This window comes from Schistocerca serialis, chromosome 9 (genome assembly GCF_023864345.2).
Source record: "Schistocerca serialis cubense isolate TAMUIC-IGC-003099 chromosome 9, iqSchSeri2.2, whole genome shotgun sequence".
Taxonomy (NCBI): Eukaryota; Metazoa; Arthropoda; class Insecta; order Orthoptera; family Acrididae; genus Schistocerca; species Schistocerca serialis.
Window position 1 is genome coordinate 207,464,703 of NC_064646.1, and position 27,788 is coordinate 207,492,490.

The window sequence follows — 27,788 nt, forward strand, 5'->3', positions numbered from 1 at the left end:
ATTGCATCAAGTAATAACCAGACTTTGTGGCACTGTTATCATATTTCAGTTTGATCAAGAATGTTTCTTACGTGTTTCCTTTTTCAAGAAATTAGAGAACTTTCGGAGAAGAGTGCATAATATAAGTGTAAGAAATACATTCAACCGATCTTGCATATGTAGTATAAGAATTCGAACACCTCAGCACAAATGCGAAATTAATTTATTAGTACCAATGATAGCACAAAAGACCCAAAATAGTTCTGTACTTCCGAAAATTCAGTACCTTTTTCTAACTCTTTGGAAGAGAATAAATGGCTGGCTCTCAAACATTAAGTGCATAAAACAATTTTCTCTCGTTAGACACATTTAAGTCTACTTTGTGCTTTATTTGACAAAGTATTTGTTTTCGTGGTATAATCAATAGCGCCGTGAGGTTACTATGCAGTGACTAAATCAGTTATAGTGTAGAATGAGACACGTAATCATATTTATGATTACTTGGAGATATTAACAAGTAGTTCTTCTCATCAACATCAATCGCAGTTGAGGTTTCAGTGTGTTGTCTCGGTCGAGCGACTATTAATTTGTCCCAAAAGTGCGTAGTATGAGTACGATGCATTCAGCAACTGCAACACACACGGAGAATTACATAAGTGCAGTGAACGTTATAACATAGTGCTGTTTCAACGTTACACTTCCTTAGTTCTATGTCTCTCATTTACACAGCTCTCATTCACATATTATGACGGCTAATGTACATTAATATTAGTTACTAAGCACAAAGACAGAATGAAAGAGACTGAACTACTATAATTGCAGTCAGTTCTATTTCGCGGTATTCATTTCATAACTGAGGTCAGAAAAAAAAACACTGATGCTTTGAAGAAACTGTTATTTAGCACACAGTTTTTAATTGAATGCCTTAGTTAGGAAGTGTTAGACTATTTTAGAGAACGGACAAGACATAAAATTATAAAACACAGTTATGTGATGTGTCTGCGTGACAGAGACTTTTAATACTGGCTGAAAATACCGTTAAACCTCAACGTAGTACATGCTACAGTAAAATGCCAGTGTCCTTGAAGAAGATGTTTGTATTATTATTCCAAAGTTCCATTATTACTCTTACTGCACGTTTCTATAGGATGCACATATTGTTAAGACCGGAAAATCAAACAGTTAAATAGAATTTTGTTGCACACAAATATATCATAAAGGACGAAGATTGGGGTGTTTAAAACTACTGTAGAAAACATAGCAACGTACGCGACAGAAACGTAGGAAATACCTGAAAAAATATAAAGGAACTTATTCACACTGGAGGTTTGGTTTCGGTGGTTTTACTGTTGGTTGGCACTACGGGATGGGATTACAAATAAAGACACATGTGAGAACTTGAACCAGGACACCACTTTAATGGATACAATTGAAACAAAGCGACTGAGACCTAATGGCCACGTAAACCGTTAGGGTGAGGGCAGATGGCGTAAGAAGATGATGGAGAGGCTTCTAGGTGATAGAGCAGGAAACAGGTATCCGAAAACAATATGGAAGATGGAATCAGAAGAGCTACACTGGGGAGGAACTTACAGTCTTGTTTTATTAAATCATGATACAAAAAATAAACAATAAGATATCTATATGTAAAAATATGCTACTTTTGACTACAGGATATTGGGCTGTGACACGATTGTCACTTCGCTTGTAAATATAATTGACAAAGGTAGTATTTAAACTGTATTAACGACAGATATTTTCTAACAGAATTTCTGAAGCTGATGATTAACGTTATGCTTGTATAATTAATTCTGCGATTTCCGTATTTTAAGAAGACTGAGATATGGAAAATCGTAAGTAGGGGTACAGTACATTTTCCATAAAGAGCTTAGGTGTGAGACTGCTTTGTACCAGATTGAAACACCACTAGCAGAATGCCAAAAAATTCTCCGCCATGTATAGATAGCGTCAGAAATAATTACTCTCGTTTTCATGAATGATGTGTAACAATAATCACACTGGATGGAAGATGGCGATTCTGAGAAAAAAGGCTCTTGTTTAGGAAGAAAACTTTATGTCCAGTACTTTCTGAAATGATTACCCCTTGCAATGTGGAGAGGGAAACAAACAGCTGCCCAATACAAAGGATTTTTCTAGGATGAAAAAATAGGTGAGTTGTAAAGAGAACGAAATCATCAGGAGAACGCATGTGTCAATATGGGTTCTCTAGGGGCGGTGAAACTGAATAATCTAGCTACAGATGGTAGAATTATTCCTTTGTTACTTCTACTACGGCAAACTGGCTCATTCTTACCTCCACTTACTTCCACAGTTTATAGAAATTTGAACCAGAGAAGTTCTGTTGGAGCAGTATAGGGGGAATATTTTACAGACCATCGAAAAATAAAATATTTGATAATGATTCGGTAAAGAGAGGTGAGCAGATCACAAAGAACTCTACAGTCTACAGAAACAGACTTCGAAAGCAAATCTAGAAGACGTAGATGGTGTTACATTTTGGAACTATAGAGGAATTACAGTCTTAATTGGGAGACCAATGTCTAGAATTAGTGAAGCGCCTTTGTTCAGCAACATACTACAAACGATTGCTCTTAAATGTGATTTAAAAAGGAAGAAACTAGTTTTTCTTCTCCTTTCCACTCAGTAATGGGTTATGCAGTCATCTTCTGGAAAAACGCTGCTTATAAGTATATTATTCCCGGAATACAGAAGAGTTGTGTAAGAGTTACATGTTGTGTTAACTCAACAGTATCCTTCAGAAACCTCTTTAAAAAACGTTCTGTTTTGCCTACAACGCCCCAACGTATATATCCATCAATTTTTTTTTTTTTTGGCTGTTACTCCAATTTTCTCTTTTCTGAAAAAAATAGTCAATAGTATAAATGTAACACTAGGATCAAAGCCAAAAGGAAAATCTAGAAAGAGTTCAGGAATTAACATTAGCATAGAAAGGAGTCAAATAAACGGGTACACATGAATGCAAAACCGTTGCAGAGCGGATTAACCGTCATTTAGATAATGTTGTGAACGCTGAATTAGAGAACTTTCTGTTGGTCAACTCCGGCTCTACTGAACATCTTGAAAGAAAATCTCAACTTTCATATTATTTCATGATTAGAATTAGCATTTTGAAACAATTGTCTTTCGCAATTTTATCTTTCGTAATGTTTCGTCATCTTCGTATCTCACTGAAATTAAAAGCATATTCGTATGTGACTGCTGCCTACATCCCAGTGACCACTTTGTGCGGTATGTATGGAACACATCTGAAACAGGACGACTTCAAAACTGGTGGCATTTTGACACTAAAAATACAGTATTCCTGTGACACACAGAGATATTTTCCCTTATGCCCTCCGATTGATGTGAAAGCCCAGGATTGTGGTATCGAGGAAAGGTAAGCTTTGTTGGTTGCAGTCTCGAGAAAAGCACACTTGATCTTGACCTTTACTAATTAAAAGTCGTTCATTATGGTCTTACTATACCCACGTACTATCTAGTATTTTCATAGTATGGAGATATTTAGGACTACTACGGCATTCACAAGTTGAAACTTCTGGAATTTACTAGAACAAACGTGTGAAATACAGCCACAGCTGGTACTTCCTTCGAATTTAGAGACTCATATTCATGTCAGAAACTGATTCATGTATGGTATATGCATTCAGATGAACTGTTTTTGTAAGTGATGTGATGAGATTAAATCAATGTACTGGTTAGACATGCAGCGTTTGTAGACTTAGAGAAAGCTTCTCACAATGTTGACTGGAATACTCTCCTTGAAGTTCTGAAGGAAAGAGGGCATTTTCAACTTATTCAGAAACCAGACGCTAGTGGTAAGAGTCTAAGGGCACGAAAGGGAAGCAGTGCTTAAGAATGGAGTGAGACAGGGTTGTAACTTATTACAAATTTTATTCACTTCATGCACAGAGTAAGTAGTAAAGGAAACGAACGAACCATTTATAGTAGGAATTTACATTCAGGGAGACGAAACAGATATTTTAAGGTTTGCCGATGACAGTGTAATTCTGTCAGAGACAGCCAAGGACTAGGAAGTGCATTTGAACGAAACGGACAGCGACTTAAATGAAGAGTTTAAGATGAACATTAATGAAAGTAAAACAGGGATAATGGAATGCAGCCGACTTCAAGTAGGTGATACTGAAGGAGTTAGAGTAGGAAACGAGACACTTCAAAAAGTAGATGAGTTGTTCTGCTTGGACGTTAAAAGAACTGATTATGGCCGAAGTAGTGACGATATAAAATGTAGACTCGTAATGGCAAGGAAAGCATTTCTGAAGAAGGGAAATTCTATAACATCGAATGCAGATATAAGCGTTAGGTAGCCTTCTCTGAAGATATTTGAAGTTAGGAATGCATGGAAGTGAAATGCGTGATAAAGAGGTTAGACAAAAAGAGAATAGAAGCTTTCGAAATGTGGTGCTACAGAGGAATGCTAAAGGTTAGATGAGTAGATGACGTAACTAATGAGGAGGTACTGAACAGAATTGGATAGGCAAGAAATTTATAGTACAGTCTGACTAATTGAAAGGATTGGTTGATAGGCCAAATCCTGAGACATCAAAGGTTCACCAATTTAGTACTGGCCGCGCTGAGTGGCCGCACGGTTTGAGGCGCCCTGTCACGGACTGCGCGGCCCCTCTCGCCGGAGATTCGAGTCCTCCCTCGGGCACGGGTGTGTGTGTTGTTCTTAGCATAAGTTAGTTTAGATAGATTAAGTCATCTGTAAGACTAGGGACCGATGGCGTCAGCAGTTGGGTCCCTTAGGAATTCACACACATTTGAACATTTGGAAAAAATTGTACATGTGGGATGTGTGGGAGTAAACATTATTAAGGACAACCAAGAGATGAGTACAGTAAGGAGATTCATAAACATGTATGTTGCCGCAGTTATTCGGAGGTGAAGAGGTTTGCATAGGATAGAGCAGCATGGAGAGCTGCATTGAACCAGTCTTCGGACTGAAACCCAAACAAAACAGTAACAACAACAACAAGAGACTTGTGATGAGCTTTTTGTTGCTTCTGTATTTACTTTTGCTAGCAGTAGTACACTCTCCGACTTTATAGAAGCAAAATACGCATCGCAATGACATGTTTCAGACCACAGTTCTTAACAAAAGATAAAATAGTGTGAAATACACAGTAGAAAAAACAGAAAAAAATCACGAGATGTGTACAATCAGATTTCACGTAGCACAGTGTATTTCATCGCATAGTGATATCACTAAAGTTATTAGATCTTGTGAATATAGTTATATCTTAAATTCTTTCCAATAATGAGGTTATTAAAAAATTCAGTAATGTAACCAGCCGTACAAACATTAAAGGGAAACTGAAGCTTGAGAAGTAAAATGTGTGCCAACATGATAATAATGGGGCTGCTGCTGCTACTTACTGGAGTTTAATGCTAGACACTCACCGAGACAAAGGCAGCCCTGTTGATGGGGTAGAGGTGCCCAGCAGTCAGAACCAGCGGCTTCTGGGCCCGGCTGATGAGGATCCTCAATGCGCGCTTGAAACGCTCGCTGGCCCCCACCCACGAACAGTTGTAGGCCGCTGAAGACACCGCTTCCGCCTGTGGGCAGTACTATTAACTGTACGTGCTTCATATATACATATGCTGTGAGGATAAAAGCAGCGATCCAAGCAAGTATCTATTACGTTTATTTAATTACACTCTATGATCATCAACTTGTCCTAAGGTGTTCAATTTCAGTACATGAGGTACACCTCTCTCTGATGCCAATTTGGCTTTATTATATTAAGATATGTTTCAAAAAGATCTGCAGATCTGAGATCGATAGTTTGAAGACTGGATTTAAAGAACCAGCTTCTTCATATATATATATATATATATATAGGGTGATTGTAATTAAACTTTCAGACCGCTGTAGAAACAACACTCCTGGTCATAATGACGTCAAATTGCAACGGAGTATTATCGGAGAATGGGGAAAACGTATGACAGAATAAAAATAAATAGTTACAAACTGTAGCAATAGATGCCGCTGTAAGCATCATAATTTAATCGTGGTCGACTACAAATGACAAATGAATCGTACAACAAGGCCTAAGGTATATGTATAACGTTACACAAACAGTACTACTCAGTGTGCATGGGTATACAGGTGTGATACTGTTAGTTACGTAAGCCCATTCACCTTGGCAATGTCAAATCACATCGGATGGGAAAAATCGGTTTTTAATTGTCCTGAGGCGAAAAAAACCATGAAAAGCATCAATCAGAATCAAATTGGATTATTAATTTCCGTGTGACTGGCGCAAAACACGTCCACCGTTTTCTGCAACAAGTTTCGAGAAACACCATGTTCCTCAACTGATCGAAGTGTTTCCGCGGTCACATTCAGAATGTGTTGCGCAATGCGTTCCTTCATAGCAACTGAGTTTTCAGTCGGAAGACTGAACACAACATCTTTCAGATAGTCCCACAGCCAGAAGTCACACGGATTAAGATCCGGTGATCGGGAAGGCAGGGCTGTAGGGAAATGGCGGCTGATGATTCTAGCATTTCCGAAATGGCGCTTCAGCAGCTGCTTAACTGGATTTGCAATGTGCGGAGGTACGCCATCTTGCATAAAAATGATAACATCCACACATCCACGCTGTTGGAGACCTAGAATGACGTGGTTGCGCAAAAGGCACTCATAGCGCGTACTACTGATGGTACAGGTAATAGGATCTAAAGAACGTGTCTTCGAAAATTGGGTCCTATGATAAATGGCGCGTAAACCCGCACCACTCAGTGACCTTTTCAGGATGAAGTGGTACTGGTTGATTTACGTGTGGCCGGCCGCTGTGACGGAACCGTTCTAGGCCTACAGTCCGGAACCGCGCTGTTGCTACGGTCGCTGGTTCGAATCCTGCCTCGGGCATGGATTTGTGTGATGTCCTTAGATTAGTTACATTTAAGTAATTCTATCGTATAGGGGACTGATGATCACAGTTATTAAGCCCCATAGTGCTTAGAGCCATTTGAACCATTTCCGTGTGGACTTTCCGTTGCCCATATTCGACAATTCTGTGTACTGACGTATCCTGTCAGAGGCAAGTGGGCTTCATCTGTCCACAAAAACTTCCGCAACCAATCACTATCAACTTCTATGCGAGCAAGAAATTCTAAAGCAATTGGTGCACATGGGTAATTTTTAACTGATAGCAAAGAAGGATGTTAGGTAGGATTTTACGCACCGTGCTGACAGGTATGTCCAATTTCTGGCAATTCTCCGTGCACCGCACGTTTCCACACCACCACTCGTCTCCACCGGCATTGCTGTGGCCACTGCTTCGACTGACGTCGAATCAATTCGTTTCCTCGCTCTGCCAGGTTGCACACCAAAAGAACACGTCCTTTCGAATTTCCGAATAATTTTCTCCAGACCCACGACAGTCATCTGACCAACGCCTTTTTCCAAACCCTTCAGTGTCCGAAAGTTCTGCAGAGCGACGTGTGCACAGTCATCATTCTTGTAATACAGCTTTACAAGCAGAGCGCGATCCTGCATTGAGGCAGTCATGGCGAACGTTGCTGGCGTGAAAGGAGGAAAAGCCCTGTACCCGGCTTGTTTATACCAACTTCAGTGGGTCGCGCGCCTAATAGGTGTTTTCAACTACGTACTCTAACACATATAGCACCATCTATTGATCAATTTTCACACTATTTTTCTTCTTCTGCCATACATTCTTCCCCTTCTCCGGTAATATTCCATTGCAATTTGACGTCATTCTGAACAGTGGTGTTATTTCCACAGCGTTTTGAAAGTTTAGCTTTAATGACAATCACCCTGTATATTATGAGAAGTCCCATCGGTTTAGATGACAGATATTACTCTCTTTTACAGTATTATTCTGAATTAGTAAGTCTAACTGACATAGAAATATTTTCTTGTGTGTTAATAATAGACAAGATACCTAAAATAGTCCGGAAAACACATAAGTTATTGTGCAGAATGTGCCTTATTTTATGAAATTTTTCAGCTTTATGTACGCCAGATTCCCCAGCCCACGAAAATCGAATTTTCAGTTGGTGTGGTGGGTTGCGTGCTTCAGCGATACAAATAGCCGTACCGTAAGTGCAACTACAGAGAAGGGAAATCTGCTGAGCGGTCAGACCAATGTGTGGTTCCGAAGAGGTTCACCGGCCTTTTCAATAGGAACAAGTGTCCGAATGATTGACAGATGTAACCTTGTAACATAAACCAAAACACTTTTGCTGAATTGTTACTCCAGACGGTTGAAAGCAAGGGTAAGCTACAGCCAGCACTGTTACCGAGGGCATGCAGGTCTACTGTATGGTTAAATGATGATGGAATCCTCTTGGGTTAAATATATTGGAGGTAAGATAGTCCCCCATTCGGATCTCCCGGCGGAAGCTACTAAGGAGGATGTGGGCATTACGAGAAGCAAAACTAGCTTTCTACGGATCAGAGTACGCAGAGTTCTTAATCGGGTAGGTAGGTTAGGAAACTGAAAAAGGGTAATGGGTAGGTTGTTATTAGATATAGTGGAAATTAGTGAAGTTCGGTGACAGGAAGAACAAGACTTCCGATAAGGTGAATAAAGGGTTATAAATACAAACAAAATAGGTTAATGGAGGAGAGAGTTTAGTAGTAGATAAGATAATAGAAAAGCGGGTAACCTTCTACCAACCGAGCGAGGTGGCGCAGTGGTTAGACACTGGACTCGCATTCGGGAGGACGACGGTTCAATCCCACGTCCGGCCATCCTGATTTAGGTTTTCCGTGATTTCCCTAAATCGCTCCAGGCAAATACCGGGATGGTTCCTTTGAAAGGGCACGGCCGACTTCCTTCCCCGTCCTTCCCTAATCCGATGAGACCGATGACCTTGCTGTCTGGTCTCCTTCCTCAAAACAACCAACCAACCAACCAACCAACCTTCCACCAACAACACAGTGAATTATCCTAGCAAAGGTAGACACAAAGTCCACACGTACCACAGTAGTACAAGTTTATATACCAACTAAACTCCTCAGATCATGGTTCAAATGGCTCTAAGCACTATGGGACTTAACATCTGACGTCATCAGTCCCATAGACTTAGAACTGCCTAAACCTAACTATCTAAGGACATCACACACACACCCACGCCTGAGGCAGGATTCCAACCTGCGACACTAGCAGCAGCGAGATTCGGGATTGAAGCGCCTAGGACCACTCGGCCACAGCGCCCGACCCACAGCTCATGAAGAAACTGAAGAAATGTATGAAAGGATAAAAGAAATTGCTCAGATAGTTAAGCGAGACGAAAATTTAATTGTGACAGGGAATTGGAATTCGACAGCAGGAAAAGGAAGTGAGGGAGACATATTAGGTGAATGTGGACTGGGGGAAAGGAAGTGAGGAGTAAGTCGCCTGGTAGAATTTTTCACCGAACATAATTTAATCATCGATAACACTTGGTTCAAGAATCGTGACAAAAGGTTTATACGTGGAAGAGAGGTGGAAACACAGGAAGGTTAGAGACTCAATATATAATTTTAAGACACAGATCTCGTACCAGATTTTAAATTGTAAGACATTTAAAGCGGCAGATGTGGACACTGACTCTAACTTATTGAATATGAAATATGCAAAAAGGTGAAAAATTAAAGCGACGGGCCATGAATAAGTAGAAAGAACGGGAGGCTGTGGGAGCATCAGGCAGCGGTTCACTAGAATAGGGGAGAGCAATACACTAGAGTACAAATGGGTATCTTTAAGAGACGAAATAGTGAAGGCAGCAGAGGTTCAAACAGGTAAAAAGACAAAGCGTAGTAGAAATCCTCGGATAGCATAAGAAATTGATGAATGGTGAAAATGAAGCAAATGAAGCAGACGAAAGGGAATACATACGCCTAAAAAATTATATTGACGGGAAGAGCAAAATGTCTAGACAGGAATGGCTAGAGGACGAATGTCACGAATTAGAAGCAGGTGACCCTATGGGGTGATAGATACTCTCTACAGGAAAATTAAAGAGACCTGTAGAGAAAAGAAATGCAGCTGTACGAATATGGAAATCTCAGAAGGAAGACAATTCCTAAGCAAAAAAGGGAAAACTGAAAAGTGTATGCGGTATATAGAGCGCCTATACAAGAGAGATGTCCATGAGCACAGTTTATGGAAATGGAAGGGGGGTAGATGAAAACAAGATGGAATACATGTCACTGTGAGAAGAATTTGACAGAGCGCTGAAAGACCTAAGTCGAAACAAGGCCCCGGGAGTAGACGACATTCGGTTATAGCTACTGATAGCGTTGAGAGAGCCAGCGATGACAAAACTCTTCCATCTCGTGATCAAGATATATGAAACAGGCGAAATACCCTTTGCTTTAACAAAGAATATGATAATTCCAATTTCAAAGAAAGCCGGTGCCAAGAGGTATGAATATTATGGAACTAACAGTTTAATAAGTCATAAGTTGCAAAACACTAATTCTTTGCAGAAGAATGGAAAATCTGGTAAAAGCCGACCTTGGGGAAGATCAGTTTGCTTTCTGGAGAAATTTAGTAACATATCAGGTAATACTTACGTATCGACTTACCTTAAAAGATAGGTGAAGGAAAGGAAAACCTATATTTGTACAGTTTGTAGAGTTGGAGGAAGCGTTTGACAGTATTGACAAAAGCACTCTCTTCGAAATTCTGAAAGTAGGAGAGGTAAAATACAGAGAGCGAAAGGCTATTTATAACTTGTACGGAAACCAGATGACAGTTTTAAGAGTTAACGGATATTAGAGGGAACAGTGGTAGACAAGGGAATGACACAGGGCTATAGCCGATTCCCTATCTAATTCAGGCTGTACATTGAACAAGCAGAATGAGATTTTCACTCTGCAGCGGAGTGTGTGCTGATATGAAACTTCCTGGCAGATTAAAACTGTGTGCCCGATCGAGACTCGAACTCGGGACCTTTGCCTTTCGCCGGCAAGTGCCCTACCAACTGAGCTACCCAAGCACGACTCACGCCCCGTCCTCACAGCTTTCATATCAGCGCACACTCCGCTGCAGAGTGAAAATCGCATTCTGGAAACATCCCCCAGGCTGTGGCTAAGCCATGTCTCCGCAGTATCCTTTCTTTCAGGAGTGCTAGTTCTGCAAGGTTCGCAGGAGAGCTTCTGTAAAGTTTGGAAGGTTGGAGACGAGATACTGGCAGAAGTAAAGCTGTGAGTAGCGGGCGTGAGACGTGCACCGGTAGCTCTGATGGTAGAGCACTTGCCCGCGAAAGGCAAAGGTCCCGAGTTCGAGTCTCGGTCGGGCACACAGTTTTAATCTGCCAGGAAGTTTCATACTGAACAAGCTGTAAAGGAAAACACAGAAAAAAATGGGAGTAGGAATTAAAGTTCAGGGAGTGGACATAAAGAAACCTGCAGCAACCGACCTAGTTTTCTCCCGTAACACAGTCTTGTACTTATATCTCAACTATAGAGTCCCATTTTATAGTGATTGTTAGATTTTCATCTGCAGATCAGTACCCTCATCCATTCTCTCGGTCTGTTCATCTTCTGGTTGTGACGTGGGCTTGTATGCCCGAAGCATTGACGTTCCTCTTGTTCACTGGTAATTCTGATGACAATAATCTCATCATGGAAGTGTTCACAGGAACTCACTCCTTCCCTTTCTTGGTATTCTTAATTAATAACATTTTTTGCTGCTGTTCAAGTTACCCTACTCGTCTGATTGGAAAACCTTATTTTCTTTCCATTTGATTTCCCTGTTGCCTGTTAAACATACACTGAGTATTTCCCCTCTTCTTTTTAAATTTCCTGGCTCCACTTTGGAATTTAGACTTCCAATATTCCACGGCTGTTTTTCTATATTTTCTCATGATTACGTCACACTTGGCAATGCAGTCGGGAAAATGCATGAATGGTTGCAGAAGGTCTTACAATAACGTTCACGTAGTCCACAGCTGTCACGGTTCTTCCGGTTACTTTCACAGATCGCATGGAAGCCCAGTGAAATATCCACCATAGCACAATATTGCCCCTAATAGCCTGCGTTCGTGGCGCGGTGCACTTTTCAATCAGCCGTTCGTCTAGATGGCGGTGAAGCTGGACGCGACCATCGACGTAATTCAACGAGAAATGTGATTCATGTTACCAGGCGACACGTTTTCTTGATCCATGGTGCAGTCTCCACGACACCGCGTCCACTACAGTCGCAATTGAACATGTCGCCGAGTAAAGATCGAAACCCCAGGGGGCGAATTGCTGACGATCCCAATGTTCAACAACATGCCTTGAACGACGTCCCCGGAAGCACTCGTGTCTGCACCACTTTTGTACTCTGTCGTCGTATAAGTCACATATAGCTGACGATCCAGTTTTACAGAGCGGGCAAGTCTCTGACCTCCACATTCCGTCTTGGGGCGTCGATGTCCAATATCTTGTCTCCCACTCTAGCTTTCATCGTACTTCAGCTGCTTCCCATGGTTGTATAAATCTGTGGAGGCTGTCGTGGTCACTTGTTGAAAACTGCCTGTTGACTCCTGTCTCATGATCGTTGACCAACGATTGTTTGACCATTTTTCTGACGTTTCGTCAGCACGAGTGGTTAACACTGTCGAAGCTTCACTGTCCACCAGCGCAAGGGAGGGCGAAACCTTGACAGTGCCAACCACTCGTCTTTGGGAAATGTCACACAAACCGTCAAACAATCGCTGGCCAAAGAACGCGGGATGGACGCCTTTAGACAGTTTCCAGTGATGCCTTTCTTACTATATCACGTGCCCACAATAATACCAGGTATCCTTTAACGTCACGGAGGGCAGTACTCGTAAGGGGAGCATCGATGTTCTATCTGGCTATGATGAATGTAATATACACTACTGGCCATTAAAATTGCTACGAAGATGGCGTGCTACAGACGCGAAATTTAACCGACAGGAAGAAGATACTGTGATATGCAAATGATTAGCTTTTCAGAGCATTCACACAAGGTTGGCGCCGGTGGCGACACCTACAACCTGCTGACATGAGAAAAGTTTCCAATCGATTTCTCATACACAAACAGCAGGTGACCGGCGTTGCCTGGTGAAACGTTGTCGTGATGCCTCGTGTAAGGAGGAGAAATGCGTACCGTTTCCGACTTTGATAAAAATCGGATTGTAGCCTGTCACGTTTAGGGTTTATCGTGTCGCGACAGTGCTGTTTGCGTTGGTCGAAATCCAATGACTATTAGCAGAATATGGGATTTGTGGGTTCAGGAGGGTAATACGGAACGCCGTGCTGGATCGCAACGGCCTCGTATCTGTAGCAGTCGAGATGACAGGCATCTTATCCGCATGGCTGTAACGGATCGAGCAGCCACGTCTCGATCCCTGAGTCAACAGATGGGGACGTTTGCAAGACAACAACCATCTGCACGAACAGTTCGGCGACGTTTGCAGCAGCATAGAGTATCAGCTCGGAGACCGTGGTTGCGGGTACCCTTGATGCTGCATCACAGACAGGAGTGCCTGCGATGGTGTGCTCAATGACGAACCTGGGTGCACGAATGGCAAAACGTCATTTTTTCGGATGAATCCAGGTTCTGTTTACAGCATCATGGCTCTCAGCACTATGGGACTTAACACCTGTGGTCATCATTCCCCTAGAACTTAGAACTAATTAAACCTAACTAACCTAAGGACATCACACACATCCATGCCCGAGGCAGGATTCGAACCTGCGACCGTAGCAGTCACGCGGTTCCGGACTGCGCGCCTAGAACAGCTAGACCACCGCGGCCGGCTACAGCATCATGATGGTCGCATCCGTGATTGGCTGCATCGCGGTGAACGCACATTGGAAGCGTGTATTCGTCATCGCCATACTGGTGTACCACCCGGCGTGATGATATGGGGTGCCAATGGTTACACGTCTCGGTCACCTCTTGTTCGCATTGACGGCACTTTGAACAGTGGACGTTACATTTCAGATGCCTCTACCCTTCATTCGATCCCTGGGACACCCTACATTTCAGCAGGATAATGCACGACCACATGTTGCAGATTCTGTACGGGCCGTTCTGGATACAGGAAATGTTCGACTGCTGCCCTGGCCAGCACATTCTCCATATCTCTCACCAACTGAAAACGTGAGGTCAATGGTGGCTGAGCAACTGGCTCGTCACAATACGCCAGTCACTACTCTTCATTGAACTGTGGTATCATGTTGAAGCTGCATGGGCAGCTGTACCTGTGCACGCCATCCAAGCTCTGTCTTAGTCAATGCCCAGGCTTTTCAAAGCAGTTATTACGGCCAGAGGTGGGTGTTCTGGGTACTGATTTCTCAGGATCTATGCACCCAAATTGCGTGAAAATATAATCACATGTCAGTTCTAGTATAATATATATGTCCAATGAATACCCGTTTATCATCTGCATTTCTTCTTGGTGTAGCAATTTTAATGACCAGTAGTGTATGTATATCCCATTTTCTCAGAAATTATTCGAGGTAATAAAATAAAACTTTGCCTTATCTTAAATATTCGCTGATCTACTGTCTAGTATCTAACTGTATTAGGAATCAAGACATGGATTTTTAATGAAGGTTTTGAGAATTTATGTAATTTTTAAAAATATTTTTATGATCAAACTATTAGTGCTATCTCCATCGTTGTAGAACCAGGTAAACATAATACCCCTATCGATAAGCGGTGAAAATTTCTTAAGTTTAGCTCAGTAGCTTCTGAGAAACTGAAAAAATTTGCAAAAAAAGTAGATGTTTAGAAATCGCACTTGAAATTTGAAGTAAATAAAAACTCACTGTTGAATGAAGAGACAATATAAAAAACTACATGTTTTTGATCTTAATGTTTTTGAGGATCGACCGAATGCAGTCTCTTTCCCCGTCTGAGGGATCTGGTTGCTTCTGTTGTATTTTTTACGATATTTTCAGCTTTGGAGACTTTCTGTCTAGCCAGTTTTTGTATGACTCTTTGTGTATTATTGTCAGGCTGAAATTCAAATTGCTTCAGAACATTTATCCTTTCTGCATTTACGTCACTGAAGCTGATCACAGCATCACTGACCCAATCTTCAGTACTTCCAGGTTGTAAGGAGTGTGTCAGAACTCTGCGTTACATTGATGAAATTCTGCATCAGTTGTAATTTCTTATTTAAATACGCAGTCAGATAGCTAATCCAAATGTTAGTTTTAAGTGTTTCACGTAACGATCTGTTGAGGGCTTAAATAACACTGAAACTGACACTCTTGCAACACACACGCTGTGTTATGCAGGTTAGATTCCGATTACTGGAGCTCAGGTTGCTTATCGAGTCCATTTTCATAGACGAACATAGGTTTCATTTGTTGTAGGTGCGTTACAAGGTTCACAAAGTCGTCTTTTGGAACCCTGGTTCATTCAGCATTGTTGAAGAACTCATTTACATTTCGAGTGTTTCCTGTGAGATATTCCTTCAGAAGATCTGGACGTGCTATATCTCTATACACTGAATTTATTACTGATTCAGTAGCTTCAGGGATGGTATTTCTATGGGTATATATGAAGTTCCTTGTGCCTCAGCTTCGCGGTATTTAAATCAGTCAAATGAACACGAGTTGTGTACTGGCTTCTCATCGCTTGACGTCTCTTGGAGAAACGTTGTCCATACTGCTTTTACCATTTTTGACTAGGTACGTGTCCCGTGTACCGTCTCCTGAAGCTACCGATTCTCTGTGCTCGATGGTGGTGACGGCAAACACAGAGTCCCAGGTCTTTCTTCTTGCGTCTCTATTTGCACAGTGAAATGTTGGGACGTACTGAATTTACACTGGGTCACAGAAAATTAAAGCACTCAGAGGAGAAGGGGGAAATAAAGTGGGTTCTCACTGATTTAGAGGATATGTGATATTATTTTACCGAATACAAAATCGGGTCAAATTAACAGAGAACTAAACTGTATGAGTTCACTCATTAGTATGAAACTGCAACCCCCTCTCGTGTGGATTTATACACTGATTCGATTGGGAAGGTTTCCATATAATCACTGAATACTCATCCTAAGGCAAGCTCGACGGCACCTGTTGCAAATGCTTATTCGTTTCATGAATATCGGCAGTAGGACGAATCTGACGTCAGAGATGGTCCCACATATGATCTGCCGAGGGCAGATCTTGGGATCCTGCTGGCAACGGGAGCATCTGATTGTCACGCAGAAAGTTCATAGAGACACGTGCTACGTGTCAGCGAACACTGACACAAGATATTCGTGACACAAGATGTTCGTGACGTTCCTTTATGTCGTCAGAGATCTCTCAATCTCTACCAGCCGTGACCTGAAATCATACAGCCATTGTGCCTCTCCGGAACATGGGTCATCTCCCCAGGTCGATGGTTATCTGGGTACTTCGGCACAGCGTTTCAATACTGAATACAGTGCGACGACCTTCATCAGCAGTCCATGCTTCCCGGTTACAGGACCACCCCAAGCGCAGCCGTTTGCGTTGTGTCGTTAACGGCAGCATGGGACGATAATTCTCTAGTCCAGCTGACGCTATTCCCCGACAAATGGTGCAGTGTGACAGATTGTTCCACTTTGTCCATTACTTGTTCTCGGATGGGTGGGGTTGATGTGAAAGGATTATTGTGTGCATAGTGTACAATTTGGCGATTCTTCCTTGTGATGGTCAGACATGGTCGGTCGAAACAAATCAGGATAACTTCACCTTCTTTTTCGGGCTGTGTAGATGTTATAGAAAATATGATCTGTATTTCACTTCCGACTAAATCGGAAACGTATTGTGTGCATAACGAAAGATGGGAGTTGGCTTCCACGAGGTTGATTTTAAGGCTTCCTCTTTCAAGTGCTCCACACAAAGGTAGCGATGACGGAACGTCTATTGACTACTGCATAGATTCATTTACAGCAGTGCTCACGAGAGAGAAAATAGATATACGAAAGACGTGTTTCAATTGGTCCATCGTCTCTTCGACGAATTTCTCGCCAATGAACTTTATAGTCTCTCCTATCGTCTTGAGTAAGAAGAAGAGAGCTATATGAAAGATGACATGACTGGCAGTGTGTGAAGTTTGAAATGGCTCAGCCGTTGTACGAAGTCCATCAAGTTTTGAATGTGGTATTCACATTTAGTAATAGGTAGGTATTTGGCAAGACTGCATGTTTGGCCATCACTGTTGCTGTGGACGGGACAAGGTGGTATTGCTTTCTCACGAATGTTAGGAAGCCCATATAATCCTGGTAACAACAGTCCTTTTTGTATGATCCTACATATGACAAGAATATAATGAGAAAAGACAACGATACGCATATTTACCAAGCAGTAGTTTGGACGTATACCGATAAGATCTGTTCACCCAGATATTGATGACGCACACGACATTATATCTTTATAGACAGGTATATGTTTCTTATTTTCTATGGAGGCCTACCTGCTGTGTTACGTTGTGAGCCGCCCAACAGTAAAGATAAAGCTGTCCGAGAGGCACGGGAAGAAATCCAGCACACAGGAACACAGCAGCGAAGTTTGTGCCCTACAACAAGAAAGGTACAAAGTACTCACACGCTTCCAGCAACGGTTCGAGAAGCATATCCAATCTTTCCGACATAATTGTAAAGCGCTGTTGCTTCCACATCTGTTTCCTTGCGTGAGCGTGAGTGCTGTGATAGAAAATCCTAGCAAACTTGAGAGCTGTTCTAAACCTTAAGCTGTGCACCTTCGACCTCAGTTAGAGATTCTGGGAAGATAAAGCATCCAATTGCCCGCCAGAGTGCTTTTGTTTGCTTATCTCGCGATCAGGACACAACATCACGCTTTGCCGAGAATCACCAAAAGCTCAACGCAGAAACGAAGCGTTGTGCCGTTAGAACTCCTTCAATCAATACCAGCCTTGACCTGAATCCATATCCGATGGCTTTCCCACACCATGACGACTGGAGTATCACCGCTGTGCTTCTACAAAATATTTTCAGCACGCAACTTTTCACCAGGTAGCCACCATACTCGCCGACTATGGTCAACCAGGTTACTGGAGAATAACGAATCATCGCTAAACAGAGTGCGACGCCATTAATCAGCAGTTCCTTCTTCCCTGTCTCGTCACCACCCCAAACACAGCCGTTTGTATTGTGGTGTTAACAGCAGCCGATGTACAGGGTGGCAATTCTCTAGTCTGACTGCTGCTAATCTCACACCTATGGAGCAGGATGACATAGAGTATTGCGGGGAGTCCATTACTCGCTCTCGGATGGCTCGTGCTGATGTGAAAAGAGTTACAATGTGCTTAGTGCACAATACGATGATCCTTCGTTATGGTGGTCAGATGTGTTGGACTGGAACCTTGACGATGAACTCTTTGGCATGTCCTGAGAAGACACCTCAATATGAAGCCTTACTAGTTATTATAGCTATTGCGTCCCGGAGACCATAAGACAAGGTACTTTTCGGACTAACTGTTGAACTGCCGAATGTGAAATGAAATGGAAAATGGTTTCAAGATTTATCAAGGAATGTATAGTGCTGATGTTGAGTGAACGGTGTAATGCCCGTGCGAGCATAGGACTTTGAACATTCCTCTAGCCAGTGACGTGCCCAATGCGTTTCTATCTTTCATTCTTTGTCTGAAATAAACAACTGGAATCTGTTAATTATTTTTAATCACTCAGTATTACTGATGCGGTATATCAAATCCTATCACTGGAAAAGTGGTTCCTTCAATCTACCGCAATAAAATAGAACAGATACTCAGCAGGACTGTGGTTTAAAAATGGAGTTTTAATCTTTCAGGTAATTAAACGATGAAGTACTGCATGTAACTTTTTTCTGCTGTTCTACAATCTTTGCTAGTATAAAATAAACTATTTTCCGCAAGTGGAAAAAAGGAAATAGCTAAATGTACTGCATACGATGTTTACCATACACAGATATATCAAACTGTGATCAAACTATAGTCATGAACAATCCTGTAACTTTATTCAGCTATGGTTAAATACATGCCTTACATATGTTGCGGGAAACAGCGACACGCACGCGACGAGGACACTGATGGCGAACTGCGTAGTCACAATGGGACTCATTGTACCCTCCAGTTGCTTGACGAAGCTGGAACAGGAGAAAAGTTTCAACGATGTCATCAGATAAATAAACTTCTCACTGGGGATTATCGGGACAGAAAGGAATTGAAAACCATTCTGACAATATCAGTTTCGTCAGGGCTAGTGTTCCAAGTCTGTGATGAAAATGTTGTAGCTATCCAAAATGTGTGTGCATTGTTTAACATATAGAAACACCGTCAGACATAGTCGTACTCAGTCTCAGTACTTCAATATTACAGTGAAAGAACAGCACTCAGCGGAAGGGGACAGTATGGATTTATACAAATATTTAACTCATTTCTGCCTTGCTGCTGCCGCTGCCAGGGTTTTAACCGCCTGCCACCCAGGATACTGGAGAGGCCCAGAGTGATTTAAGATTTGCTGCGGAACAAGAGAAATTGCACTCCTGCCACCGTTTTTAATGCAAAATCTTCTGCCATTTTATCTGCGCACCACGACAGTGTAGCTGTTTTTACGGATGGGTCGAAACAGCGGGATTCCGTTGGTTGCTTTGTTGTTTTTCCGGATCGTGTCCTCAAGGTCCGACTGCCTCAGGGGTTTATTGTCTTTGATGCAGAATTGTCTGCAACCTTACGGGCACTGGAGCAGATGAGACGTTCTTCCCGTCCTAAATGTTTTGTCTGTTCCGACTCCTTAAGTGCCCTTCATTCATTGCGACCTTTGTATCCAGTAGATCACACAGTCCAGACCATCCAAGGTGCCCTCCTCCAACCACTGGGGAAGATGGTGGCTTTTTGCTGGGTTCCAGGGTACGTAGGCATTGCTGGGAACGAAAGGGCGTGCCTCGATCCGCAAGTACACTCCTGGAATTTGAAATAGGAACACCGTGAATTCATTGTCCCAGGAAGGGGAAACTTTATTGACACATTCCTGGGGTCAGATACATCACATGATCACACTGACAGAACCACAGGCACATAGACACAGGCAACAGAGCATGCACAATGTCGGCACTAGTACAGTGTATATCCACCTTTTGCAGCAATGCAGGCTGCTATTCTCCCATGGAGACGATCGTAGAGATGCTGGATGTAGTCCTGTGGAACGGCTTGCCATGCCATTTCCACCTGGCGCCTCAGTTGGACCAGCGTTCGTGCTGGACGTGCAGACCGCGTGAGACGACGCTTCATCCAGTCCCAAACATGCTCAATGGGGGACAGATCCGGAGATCTTGCTGGCCAGGGTAGTTGACTTACACCTTCTAGAGCACGTTGGGTGGCACGGGATACATGCGGACGTGCATTGTCCTGTTGGAACAGCAAGTTCCCTTGCCGGTCTAGGAATGGTAGAACGATGGGTTCGATGACGGTTTGGATGTACCGTGCACTATTCAGTGTCCCCTTGACGATCACCAGTGGTGTACGGCCAGTGTAGGAGATCGCTCCCCACACCATGATGCCGGGTGTTGGCCCTGTGTGCCTCGGTCGTATGCAGTCCTGATTGTGGCGCTCACCTGCACGGCGCCAAACACGCATACGACCATCATTGGCACCAAGGCAGAAGCAACTCTCATCGCTGAAGACGACACGTCTCCATTCGTCCCTCCATTCACACCTGTCGCGACACAACCGGAGGCGGGCTGCACGATGTTGGGGCGTGAGTGGAAGACGGCATAACGGTGTGCGGGACCGTAGCCCAGCTTCATGGAGACGGTTGCGGATGGTCCTCGCCGATACCCCAGAAGCGACAGTGTCCCTAACTTGCTGGGAAGTGGCGGTGCGGTCCCCTACGGCACTGCGTAGGATCCTACGGTCTTGGCGTGCATCCGTGCGTCGCTGCGGTCCGGTCCCAGGTCGACGGGCACGTGCACCTTCCGCCGACCACTGGCGACAACATCGATGTACTGTGGAGACCTCACGCCCCACGTGTTGAGCAATTCGGCGGTACGTCCACCCGGCCTCCCGCATGCCCACTATACGCCCTCGCTCAAAGTCCGTCAACTGCACATACGGTTCACGTCCACGCTGTCGCGGCATGCTACCAGTGTTAAAGACTGCGATGGAGCTCCGTATGCCACGGCAAACTGGCTGACACTGACGGCGGCGGTGCACAAATGCTGCGCAGCTAGCGCCATTCGACGGCCAACACCGCGGTTCCTGGTGTGTCCGCTGTGCCGTGCGTGTGATCATTGCTTGTACAGCCCTCTCGCAGTGTCCGGAGCAAGTATGGTGGGTCTGTCACACCGGTGTCAATGTGTTCTTTTTTCCATTTCCAGGAGTGTATTTCAGTGTGCCATCCCCCTGCACGCACTCACCTCGCTGTTGTGTCGGTGGGAAGATGAGTGGCTGGAATTGACTGACAATAAGCTCCGTTTAGTCAAGCCCACAACGCGTGTGTGGTGCACTTCCTTCCAACCCCGTAGACGGGACGAGGTTCCCCTCACTCGGCTTCGAATAGGCCACAGCCCTATGACGCATGGCTTCCTGCTTCGGCGAGAGGGACCGCCAATGTGTGGTGCTTGTGGCGTCCAGGTCACTGTGCGCCACGTTTTATTGGATTGCGTTTTATTTTCTGTCCAGCGGGCCGCGGTTGACCTGCCGGAGGATCTCCCATCTCTTTTAGGAAGTACCCACACGAATGTGGTTAAAGTTTTAAAGGTATGTGACTTGTCCAATGTTTTTACCAACATTTTAGGGAGTGGAGTCTTAATTTGTTCACAGGGTGACACGCTCGCCCATATTTTATGTAAGTGGCCAGCCAATGACAATTTCCTGTGGCATTCCTGAAGCTCCGTTTTCACTTTCTTTACGTTTTACTTTCTTCTACAGCATTTTCCTTCTTCCTTTGTGTGTATGCTTAGGTTTCGCTAAGTCTGTCTACATTAGTTTCTTTTAATGTGCGTCAGAGCGCTGATGACCCCTACGTTGAGCGCCTGTAAGCCCAAACACACACACACACACACACACACACAGACACAGACACACACACGCGCGCGTGCGCGCTATTACATTGAGTAACAGTGGAACTCTTGGTAAGAGAGATACGGATCTATTCATATATCTGGTCTATATAAACTAACTAGTGACGATTGTTCCTATTACTCGTTACATACACTTGTCTAATAAGAATTTCATTTGGGGATTAGAAGGGGTTGTGAAGCAGAGATGGTTTAAGTTCGTATTTGGAAACTGTTTTCACTGTCTGGCAGCATCTTTAAGTCAGATATCAAGAAAAATGTGATGCCTGAAGGAAAGCGAAGGGAAAGATGCCAATCACTCTCACTTGCACTTGGAGCTAAGACGCAAACTCTCGCCATACATGGAGAAATAACGTAATACGGAAGAGAGATGCAGGATCAAAATAGAATATGTGTTGAGACTTGCGCAGTCTATCCGAAGTAATCTGTAAGTAACCCTTTTGGGCGTATGTTCATCTCGAATATCCTAAGCTCTTCTTATTCACTTGTACAAATCATAATTAACAGAGTCCAACTTCTCCTAAAACATGTATCTTTGTGATTGCGCCACCACGTGATCCACTCTTGTGTCATTAGGGTGAACTGTACTTTTTAGAACTTCGTGTTTCTTCACGCACACCCCACAGTTGTTTCCTTTTGTTTTAAGTAGAATTTAAGAAAATTTCTTTTGTTGAAACTGAAGACAAGGCATGCATGGCGCAGTCGCCGAGAAGTTGTGTCAACTCACTACGAGTTGTTTATTACTGCTTATGTGTGTGCTCCACTACTGTAAAACTTCAGAATGATATTTCCACTCTGCAGGGAAGTGTGCGCTGACATTACGTACCGCAGTGAAGCCTGAAGTCAGAACCTTTGTCATTCTTCGCTAAGTGCTCTACCGACTCGCGTTCTGTCCTCAAAACCTTTTTTCCGTCAGTACCTCATCTCCTATCATCCAAGTTTCGCAGAAGTTCTCCTTCGAAACTTGCACGACTGGCTCTCCTGGAAGAAAGGATACTGCCATACTTCGGACACATTGCTTAGCCATAGTCTTGGGGATGTTTCCAGAATGAAATTTTCGCTCTGCATAGGGGAGCTGAGTTCATTTCAGTCAAGAATTTGGACAAGTTGAAGACGCTAAGCATAGATATAGCTCTCATAAATAACGTTCGTTTCCTGTGGGATTGAAATGGGCTACGAAGAGTCTTAAAGTGACATGTCAGTTTTTTCTCCAGGAGTGCTACATCAACAAGTTTCGCAGGAGAGCTTCTGTGAAATTTTGAAGGAAGGAGATGGTGGAAGTAAAGCTGTGAGGACGGGTCTTGAGTCATGCTTGGGTAGGTCAGTCGGTAAAGCACTTGCTTGCGAAATTCAAAGGTCCTGAGTTCGGGTCACGGTCCGATACACAGTTTCAATCTGGGAGGAAGTTTTCATATCAACGCTAGTTACTGCTGCAAAGTGTAAATTTCATTCTGCAGTATGATAGCTGGCTGCGGTGGCCAAGCGGTTCTAGGCGCTTCAGTCCGGAACCGCGCGGCTGCTACGGTCGCAGGTTCGAATCCTGCCTTGGGCATGGGATGTGTGTAATGTCCTTAGGTTAGTTAGGTTTAAGTAGTTCTAAGTTCTAGGGGACTGATGACTTCAGATGTTAAGTCGCATAGTGGTCAGAGCCATTTGAACCATTGGAACCTGCAGTATGATAACAGTCAAGCACACGTGTAAGCAATATTAAGCAACACGTTGTGACATGACGCCACTTCACGGGCATTGCGGCATGGGATCATCGTCTAGAATTTCAACAAAATTTGTGTTACACTCCTCATTAAAGCAGAAGGAAAACAACTATGGAATATGCATGAAGAAACAAGAAGTTCGAAAAAATGAGGACCACTCTATCGTGGCATCCTCTGTGGAATACATCGCCAAGTTAAAGAATCTGCGATTAGACTAATTAACAAACCAAAAAAACCAAAAAACTAGATTCGGAACTCGCTCACCGCAACAAATGCGTCACGTTGCATTGGCTGTAAATATGTCGATGAATATTCAGGCACTGAAAAAGAGTTTTCATTTAAAGTGAAAGTAAATAATTGTCCACTACATCTCTGCTATTCACAATAAAGTGCCTGGCAGAGGGTTCAATCAACCACCTTCAAGCTGTCTCGCTACGGTTCCACTCTCGAAGCACGAAGAGGAAAAACGAGCACTTACATTTTTCTGTATGAGCCCTGATTTCTCTTATTTTATCGTGATGATAATTTCTCCCTATGTAGGTGGGTGTCAACATAATGTTTTTGCAGTCGGAGGAGAAAACTGGTAATTGAAATTTCATGAGTGGGTCCCGTCGCAACGAAAAACGCCTTTGTTTTGATGATTGCCACTCCATTTGACGTATCATGTCTGTGGCACTATCTCCCCTATTTCGTGATGATACAAAACGAGCTGCCCTTCTTTGAACTTTTTCGATGACATCCGTCAGTCCCACCTGATGCGGATCCCACACCGCACAGCAATGCTCCAGAATAGGGCGGACAAGCGTGGTGTAAGCAGTCTCTTTAGTAGACTTGTTCCACCTAAATGTTCTGCCAATGAATCGCAGTTTTTGGCTTCCTCTACCCACAAGATATTCTATGTGATCTTTCCAGTTTTGGTTATTTGAAATTGTAAAACCTAAGTATTTATTTACAGCCTTCAGATTTGTGTGACTTATCGCGTAATCGAAATTTAGCGGATGTCTTTCAGTGAATAACTTCACACTTTCAGTTATTGAGGGTCAATTGCCACTTTTCGCACCCTACAGATATCTTATCTAAATCATTTTCCAATTAGTTCTGGTCATCTGATGACTTTACAAGATGGTAAATTATAGAATCATCTGCAAACAACCCAAGGCGGCTACTGAGATCTCCTCCTATGTCGTTAATATACAAATAGGACAGTAACAATAGAGGGCATATAACACTTCCTTCGGGAACGCCGGATTTTATTTCAGTTTTACTCGATGACATCCCGTCTATTATTACGAACTGTGACCTTTCTGACAGGAAATCGCGAATCCAGTCGCACAACTGCGGCGATATTCCATAGGCACACTGTTTGTTTAGAAGACGCTTGGAAGGAGCGGTGTCGAAAGCCTTCTGGAAATCTGAAAATATGGATCAATTTGACATCCCCTGTCGATGGCCCTCATTACTTCATTAGTATAAAGAGCTAGGTGTGTTTCACAAGAACAATATTTTCTGAATCCTTGCTGACTATATGTCAATAAACCGTTTTCTTCGAGGTAGTTCATAATGTTCGAACACAGTGTATGTTCCAAAACCCAACTGCAAATCGACGTTAATGGTATGGGCTTGTAGTTCAGCGGATTACTCCTACTTCCCTCTTTGAGTGTTGGTATTAGATGAGCGATATTCCAGTCTTTAGGTAAAATTTTTAACTGCGAGTGAGGATCCGGACTGGATCACAGAAATTTCAAATGTAGGGAGCGATTACTGTAACCGACTGTGCTACAAAAGCCCGACCGAAGACGCCTGCCTTCAAGGCAATACATTTCTGCTATCTTTCAAACCGTACATAAGTTCTCCAACACGCCTTGCATGACTAGCAATGTCAAAATCCATTTTCCAAACACTCTGCTATGCTCTGGTAATTTTTCTGCAATATTTTTAATTGCAGGCATGCTAGTCCCGCAAAGTATGAAACTTGATAGGTAGGAGGGGGATTGTAGGATGTAGAGAGGTGATAGTACCGGTAGAAGATTTAGCCACGAATGAAAAAATAATGGCTCTGAGCACTATGGGACTTAGCATCTGAGGTCATCAGTCCCCTACACTTAGAACTACTTAAACCTAACTAACCTAAGGACATCACACACATCCATGCCCGAGGCAGGATTCGAACATTCGACCGTAGCGGTCGCGCGGTTCCAGACTGAAGAACCTAGAACCGCTCGGCCACTGGCTGCCCATGTTAATCCTAGATAACGTACCTGAGAAGCTTGTGATGAACTTCGACGCAAAGGCACAGTTCTTCGTACATTTTGTCCGAAACCTTTTTCGTCGTCTGCGCTGCGCAAGAGGAGGCCCCCTGCTCGATTCTGACGCCCTGGATGCGCGACGCCAGGGCCTCCAGCTGCGCGGTAACCAGCATCATGACCGTCACGAAGAGGCAGTCGACCCCCAGGCTGAACTGCGTCGTCCAGGCGGCCGCCATGCACTGGAGGGCGAACGAGAGCGCGTAGAAGTGTCTGTTGTTGTCCCATTGGTGCTGCGCCAAGGGCAGGCGGTGCTCGGCCCTGTTGACGACGAGTGGCATGGGGAACCAAGTGACGTACTGCGACGCCATGAGCATCAGCATGGCCAGGGTGAGACGGGCCGCCCGCCTCTGCGCCGCCAGCACGAGCTCCGGCAGCGCTGCCTGTTTGGAGCAGGGCGCACCCTCAATCATCAAAACGTCTGCGTGCCGCACTAGGGAGTTGTACTGCTGCCTGTGCAGCACGAAGAGGGCCAGCTTGACGGTGCTGCCGCCGATGTTGAAGGTGGCCATGAGCACCATAGTCGACTGCTCCATGTCGCCCCAGCTGAAGTAGCACGACAGCGCGCTCTCTGTGGTGTGCCACACGCCCAGGGCGAAAGCGAACAGGGTGTATACATTGAACAGCGGGGATCGCCAGAGGGGCCACGCCCCACAAAGGCATAGTTGGCGGATGTTCAGCTTCAGGACGGATCGTCCGCTCGCTGACCAGGATAGTGGCTTTTCCATCTCTGCTTGCCGCCCCCTTTCTACCTTCCGGCTTCCACCTACGTACGGGATCGACCAGCCAGTCGCACTACGAGGCGACAGTGAAAGCTACCGCCAAGCTACTCACAGTCTTGAGCCACTCGCGGTGAACGCGGCTTGTGTATATAAGCGCCTGCAGCTTCTACAAATTTTAGAGGTCGAGATGAGCTCTGAATTATCAAGTAATACTGCTGCAATTCGAAACTAATTTATTCACGTGTTCCCATGATCAGTCCCGCCTCGGTTACGTAACATAAACAAACGATATTCGTCAAATGAAATAAATAAACGAATACTTCTATAGCTTTAGTAAACTTTTAAAACCATGTTCAATATGCGCTGTTTAATAATAAAGACTCTGCGTCCTGCATCGTAATACTTTTTGCAAACAGTTCATTGACACAGATATTATTCCGAGAAAGTATTGTAAATATTGTAAGTTGCTACGTTTTGCTGTAACTGGGTGTTAACAACGTCTCGAGAATACGAAATACAGTGTGTTTTCATCAATTATTTTCTTGCAGAGAGGTAAACGCAGCGTGGGCGTATCAACTGAACATTAACGACTTTTAATGTGGTAAATCGTTACTGTGAGATCATACTCAATGATTGCAGTATATCGAAATCCAAAATTTTTTACTCAATGAGAATATTCATTACAGCATGCACCTCATGAGGAACATTAGCCAGCCGCTGTGGCCGAGAGGCTCTAGGCGCTTCAATTCGGAACCGCGCTTCTACTACAGGTTCGAATCCTGCATCGGGCATGGAGGTGTTTGCTGTCCTTAGGTTACTTAGGTTTCAGTAGTTCTAAGTCTAGGGGACTGATGACCTCAGATGTTAAGTCCTATAGTGTTCAGAGCCATCGAACCATTTTAGGAACATTAATTACCTATAAACATTTTTGCTTTCCACGTGGCAGTACAAAAGTGGTAGACTGAAAGCAATGAAAAACGTCTTTTCTACTTGAAAGCTACCTGAGGCAAAACACAAAATGTTAAGGATAGCG

The 27,788-nt window shown here is 43.7% G+C and overlaps 1 protein-coding gene across 1 annotated transcript; it reads right to left on the bottom strand.

Annotated features, from left to right (window-relative positions):
* Window positions 1-514: 514 nt before the first annotated feature.
* Window positions 515-26,761, bottom strand: LOC126419473 (odorant receptor Or2-like). The gene is made up of 5 exons (XM_050086661.1): window positions 25,989-26,761; window positions 18,988-19,087; window positions 17,418-17,519; window positions 5,443-5,598; window positions 515-608 (listed from the first exon to the last, which is right to left on the bottom strand). Exons 1-5 carry the CDS (start codon window positions 26,759-26,761, stop codon window positions 534-536), a joined length of 1,206 nt encoding a protein of 401 aa, XP_049942618.1. The 3' UTR covers window positions 515-533.
* Between the last annotated feature and the right edge of the window lie 1,027 nt (window positions 26,762-27,788).